This window comes from Rhinoderma darwinii, unplaced genomic scaffold (assembly GCF_050947455.1).
Source record: "Rhinoderma darwinii isolate aRhiDar2 unplaced genomic scaffold, aRhiDar2.hap1 Scaffold_706, whole genome shotgun sequence".
In the NCBI taxonomy this organism is placed as follows: domain Eukaryota; kingdom Metazoa; phylum Chordata; class Amphibia; order Anura; family Rhinodermatidae; genus Rhinoderma; species Rhinoderma darwinii.
This window is the reverse complement of record NW_027464267.1, coordinates 70,600-77,136: the sequence shown is the minus strand read 5'-3', so window position 1 is coordinate 77,136 and position 6,537 is coordinate 70,600. Positions and strand designations below refer to the sequence as shown.

The 6,537-nt window shown below is 46.4% G+C and overlaps 1 protein-coding gene across 2 annotated transcripts; it reads right to left on the bottom strand.

Moving 5' to 3' along the window:
• Positions 1–406: 406 nt before the first annotated feature.
• On the bottom strand, positions 407–5,734 carry LOC142729048 (histone H3-like centromeric protein A). 2 transcript variants are annotated; one of them, XM_075849208.1, is made up of 5 exons: positions 5,642–5,734; positions 2,715–2,816; positions 1,486–1,622; positions 1,340–1,417; positions 407–1,028 (listed from the first exon to the last, which is right to left on the bottom strand). In XM_075849208.1, the coding sequence occupies exons 3-5, from the start codon at positions 1,549–1,551 to the stop codon at positions 897–899; spliced, it is 276 nt and encodes a 91-aa protein (XP_075705323.1). In that variant the 5' UTR covers positions 1,552–1,622; positions 2,715–2,816; positions 5,642–5,734; the 3' UTR covers positions 407–896. The 2 variants fall into 2 exon arrangements, with proteins under 2 accessions (XP_075705323.1, XP_075705322.1); XM_075849207.1 differs by having other exon boundaries at positions 2,715–2,813; positions 5,642–5,732.
• Positions 5,735–6,537: the final 803 nt, after the last annotated feature.

The following is a 6,537-nucleotide window of genomic DNA, read 5'->3' as shown; positions in this document are numbered from 1 at the left end:
AAAAAAAACATTTATGGTAATGTTAATTTGTCCAATCACTTTTGATCACCTGAAATGAGGAGGTTGTGTAGAAAAATGGTGGCAATTCCTAAACTTTTCACAGGAGATTTTTGTTTAACCCCTTGAAATAAACCTGAAAGTTTAAACTTCAATTGCATCTCAGTTGTTTCATTTCAAATCCAATGTGGTGGCAGCAAAACCCAAATCATGAAGATTGTGTCACTGCCCAAATAATTCTGGACCCAACCCACACACCCACCCACACAGCAAACACTCTGAACAAGCATAGCTGCAGTGTAAAGAATGGGGGTGGGACAGAGCAAGAGTATTGAACTACAGCGAAGCTGGAGTCATTGATCATATCCAAGCCCTTATGAAGATTAGTCTAAAATGATGAAGATCAAAGTTATAATATACATTTTTTTTTTATTTGAAAAAATTAACAAATCTTGACAGAATAAAAACAGGAAGCAGATCATAAACTCAGCAGAACAATTAGAAGGTCGGCCAGATCAGGTTTCATTAGCGGTTGTGTCCAGCGTCTTTGTTAGCGGTTTTGTCCAGCAGTGCCGCCTTGTGGTCATTTTCTGTGCTACATCCTGGACCCCTATAACCCATTACATAGCTGGACAGAAAAACTACTGCACTACCACCCTGCAAACTGCAGTGGCAGCCATATTGGTTGTAACAACTTTCCCATGAACAGATAAAACAAAGAAAAAACCTCCACTGTAACCAGTGTCAGGAGGGGGCGCTAAAGCCGGTTTACTCTTCCAAACTGGATCTTTTATGCAATGGTAAAACTTGTATTTCCCAATAGATTTTCTCCATTAATATAAAACTATTTACACGTGATCATTCTTCATCAAATCTTGAGAGATAAAACGGCAGCGTTATCACAGTTCATACGGGATGCCTCGGATTCTCCGTGCGAGCTGCATGTCCTTCACAAAGAGAGTGCCCCTATTGGCCTGGTGACTGAAGAGGTAAGAATCTTCAAAGAGACTCACGAGGAAGTCCTCAGCTGACTGTGGATACAGAAGAGCATTAGTCCCTCTTAAAGTGACAGCACTCCCGGTATAATTTACTACACAGCTCGAAGGACTGATCAGATTTCACTTTTATGAGCTGTTAGCTAGAGTGATGGTGGGGGGGGGGGGGGGGGGGGTCTGGCCTCTGGAACTCCCACAATGCATCACAACCCCTATGCAAATGTCCCGCTAGGGCATATGGATGTGTTAGAGGGGGCGGGGGCTGAGTAGTGAACCACTGCAAAGAGCAGCTCCCTCTCTGGTTGACCCATGCGTTACATGGACAGTGCATTGTATGAGATACTGACCTCTTGTAGCGCCATAAGTGCGGAGCTTTGCCAGTAGTAAAACACGCCGCGGGAATACTTCAGGCAGATCTCTCTCACCTGCAAGAATAAAAGGGGAATATCACTGACAATAAAGAGGAGCAGCCGCAGAGGACACATCCACTCACCAGGCGGAAAAACGGGGTTTTCTGAATGAGCAGATTGGTTGATTTTTGGTACTTTCTTATTTCCATCAGCGCACGGGCTCCTGGGCGGTATCGTCTTCTTCGTTGCGTGCTTGGTCTGTGACTTGTTTCCCCTCTACCTGTAAGAAAGAAATCCATAATCACAGCTGAAAATGAATCTCCCGCTACATGGAAATTCACTGTCTGGCCGGGGTCACACGTAGCGTAAACACGGCGGATTTTCTGCAACCGATTTCATTGCGGAAACTCCACAGCGTAATACAGAAGCAGAAGAGTGGAGGAGATTCAAACAAATCTCATCCAGACGCAGCGGAAAAAAACCCGCCAAACTTACCCAGATCTCTCTGCTCCTGCGTTCAACCCGGCCTCCAGGGATGATGTCTCATCCCATATGACTGCTGCAGTACATCAAAGGGACACGTCACCATGGCTACGGGTAAGTATGGGTTTTTTTCTACCTTCTATGGACATTCCAGCCGAAAAACTGCAGTTTTTCAGCCAGAATTACCTCCGGTGCCCAGGGCCAATACGCTGGGGGGGTGGGTGGGTGGGTGGAGGGGTTAGAGTCAGTTCACACATTACGTAAATACGGCATATACCTGTATTATAATGCGGAGAAATCGGCAGCATAATACAGTAGCAGCAAAGTGGATGAGATAAAATATGTCTCATCCACACGCTGCATAAACGGAGTAGAAAAAAGGCTAAGAAATTGACGTCACAACATCGCGCCTGCCTGCGTGGAGCCGCTCACGGCAGAGTGCATAATTGGGCAAGGAGCAGTCAAATTTCCGGCGATCCCATAGGGAATGAATAGAGCGGTCGGACTGCAGGTTGGAAATTCTTAGATCCCTCATTTCATAATATATCTTCATGGGTGTGAGCTGTGTTCTCAGATTCCCTTCCCAGGGCCATATAGTAACGTGCTTCCTGCAACCACCACTAGGGGGAGACGATTGTGCACATGCATGCAGCTCCTGTTGTGCCTATATAAATCAGTCCTCAGTTTGCTCCCCCTAGTGGCGGCCTTGTGCTACAGAAATTTCTGTATGTAACAGATTTTAACTGCATAGAAACGAACCCTCTAAGATATAAAGCTGAGAAACGGATTACAATCTAGTATTACACGACCCGAGGTTATCTGGAATTCATTTTTAAAATAAAATATATAATGAGAGTTATAAGATGATCAAGGTGCAACTTTCTCTTACTTGGCGGAGATTGAGGAGGAGCTGCAGGTTTCTTCTGCGGCTACGCCGACTTCCTGCGGGACGAGCTTTTCTGGGGTGGTTTCATGATGATGTAAAACGCTGCTGAGAGACATACAATCAGTTAAGCAGATAAGAGACGGTGACAATTCAGCAGAATCACAGGTGACGTAGGATAAACTGAGCGGTTTTATACTGACTGATGCCACCAATGCAAGTGACAAGAAAGTGATGACATTGACGGTGAAGATATGAGATTGCCGGATGTCAGTAATTAACGCACGCTGCATCAATGAATACAATAGATCCTCGTGGCATCAATTACCAGAACAGCGACATCAATGATCTATTTAATAATGCGGCAACAGAAGAGCTACCCGCAGCAGATCCCGCAAGCAATGGGCAGATGTTTGCAGACGTAATGGAGCCGTCTTTTCAGGCGTGATTCGAGGCGTAAAACGCCTGAAAATAGGTCGTGTGCACAGAACCTTACAGAGAATCCGTAATCCAGACAAAGGTGGGAAATTTAAAACTGGAGCAAAGGAAAAGTGGAGCAGTCGTCATGGAAATGAAAGGCCGCAGCTGGAGGACGATGAGCTGCAACAATGCAGTACAAATATACAGAAATAAAACATCTAATAATCCATATGATCTCTAGACACGCAGCAGCGAAAATGTATAAAATCAACACACACGATAGACGAGGAGAAGAAACATTCAGTCGAGAGTGCAACTTTTCTTAGGACTCTCTGCTTTGTGCCGTTTCTCTGTTATTCCTCCTGGAAATGTAAGAATTGACAGCTGTGTGTTACCAGTTGGGGGTGTGTCCCTACACAAACTGACAACGTCCAATCAGTGCTGACAGAGAGACTGTAGGGACACGACCTTTGATGAGGAGAATGGCAACACCAAGTTATCTATTAATACATACATTTCAGGAGAAGTGTCGGCTCCTCTTTAATAATATTGTCTGTATCCTGTATAATTCATGAGGACGCACGTGCTGCCCGGCGTGATGTCAGCGTCACCGTATCTATCAATGATTATACACTGAACTCTAGAAAACTGCCAGATACACCAGGACGACTGTATACATCAGAGTTTCCCAACCTTTTCAGGCTCGAGGCACCCCAGGGAAAAAAAATAATTCTCAGGGCACCCCTACCAAAAATTGTTTACAAAACGACAAAAAATGGCGAAAAACAAGCAGTACACTCTTAGGTTATGTTCACACAACGTTTTTTTGTAAGGCAGAAACTAAAAGTCTGCCTCGAAATTCATTTACGAATTTTGAGGCAGATTTTGAATTGACAGCGCTGTTTGACATTTTTTTTAAGCCGTTGAAGCGAATGCAAAAACCGCAGACAAAAAAGCACCAAACGAGCGCCGCAGGTTTTTTCTGCCTCCTATTAATTTCAATGGGAGGTCAGAGGCGGAAACCACTTGAAGACCGTCAGCCCCCCACTCACAGTAATGACCGTCAGCCCCCCACTCCCAGTAATGACCGTCAGCCCCCCACTCCCAGTAATGACCGTCAGCCCCCCACTCCCAGTAATGACCGTCAGCCCCCCACTCCCAGTAATGACCGTCAGCCCCCCACTCACAGTAATGACCGTCAGCCCCCCACTCACAGTAATGACCGTCAGCCCCCCACTCCCAGTAATGACCGTCAGCCCCCCCACTCCCAGTAATGACCGTCAGCCCCCCCACTCCCAGTAATGACCGTCAGCCCCCCCACTCCCAGTAATGACCATCAGCCCCCCACTATCAGTAATGACCGTCAGCCCCCACTCCCAGTAATGACCGTCAGCCCCCCACTCCCAGTAATGACCATCAGCCCCCCACTCCCAGTAATGACCGTCAGCCCCCCACTCACATTATAATGACCCCTCAGTAAAGCCACCATCAGCCTCCGTCCCCCCAGTAAAATGACCATCAGCCCCCTCCAGTAAAGCCACCATCAGCCTCAGTCCCCCCGCCCCCCCCCCCCCGATAAAATAACCATCTGCCCCTCTAGTAAAGGGACCATCACAGACAGAAAGTGTGCTTACCCCTGGGGAAGGAATAAATAAGGAGGTATAAGAACAACAACTCCCAGCATGTCCAGGATGTTATGTGATATCAGAGAAAGTTTACAGGAGGAGGTATAAGAGGAGAGGACTACAACTCCCAGCATGTCCAGACTTAGTATGGGATATCAGAGGACATTACAGGGAGGAGGTATAAGAGAAGAGAACTACAACTCCCAGCATGTCCAGGACGTTATTATGGGATATCAGAGGACATTACAGGGAGAAGGTAGAAGAGGAGAGGACTACAACTCCCAGCATGTCCAGACTGTTATTATGGGATATCAGAGGACATTACAGGGAGGAGGTATAAGAGGAGAGGACTACAACTCCCAGCATGTCCAGGACGTTATTATGGGATATCAGAGGACATTACAGGGAGAAGGTAGAAGAGGAGAGGACTACAACTCCCAGCATGTCCAGGACGTTATTATGGGATATCAGAGGACATTACAGGGAGGAGGTAGAAGAGGAGAGGACTACAACTCCCAGCATGTCCAGGACGTTATTATGGGATATCAGAGGACATTACAGGGAGGAGGTATAAGAGGAGAGAACTACAACTCCCAGCATGTCCAGGATGTTATTATGGGATATCAGAGGACATTACAGGGAGGAGGTATGAGGAGAGGACTACAACTCCCAGCATGTCCAGGACGTTATTATGGGATATCAGAGGACATTACAGGGAGGAGGTATAAGAGGAGAGAACTACAACTCCCAGCATGTCCAGGACGTTATTATGGGATATCAGAGGACATTACAGGGAGGAGGTATAAGAGGAGAGGACTACAACTACCCACATTCCCCTGGCTCCATTTCTCACACAACTGCTAAGAAAGTAAAGAAAACCGCACTTACCCTGCCCAGTGTTAATGGCTCCTCTCCCTCCGTCAGGCTTCTAGTGGGAAGCTGTGGGCGGTGCTTGTAACAGACGTCCGCGCGTCACGCTTGCTACAACGTGGGTGGCGGAGCTTGTAGCAAAAAATATAAAAAAAATGTAAAAAAAAATTTCGATTTTTTTTTTTTTTTGCCGTGGATGAGCCGCGGCACCCCTGAACAGCTCTCGGCACCCCGGTTGGGAACCACTGGTATAGATTATATAATAGCCCCACAATATAAAAGCCAAGAAAAACCAAAAGGCTCCCGCACTGCGTTCTTCCAGGTTTTGTATCGCCCCCTTGTGGCTAATAGAAGAAGTACACCAAATGTTCAAACCATCGCTAAAGCCAACAAAACTATATCCTGATGTTTGATCTCCCACAATCTATAATAATTATAATACACGATCACCGCGCGGTCTCAATGACGTCATCAAGACCTCGGGCTGTAAAGAAAAGCCTGTTTATACCCCTGGGTTCCAGGATGGGTCTATTTTAGGCTCGATGGGTTTCTATCAAGTTCTATAGAAAATGCTTAGAAACGTTGTGATATAAAAAAAAAACCTTTTATTGACATTAAGACCCCTTTACCAATGCCGATAATCATACGAGCGCTTGTTTTCGATCACAGGCAGCGACGATCAGACGATAAACTGCACTCATTGGTCAGCTGATCACATCTTTTATGCGTCCCAAAAAATCCTCGTTGTCCACAGCGTAGAAACAGGGGATGTGCTGCCGACAATACGTAAACTGTACGAGCACGGACCATCGTATTAACCATCGCTCATCCCCGTACAGCGTGCGTCGGCTCGTGTAAATGAGCGCCGACTCACTGGATACATCGTTGATCGTGCAAGTTCCATCTAGTGAAAA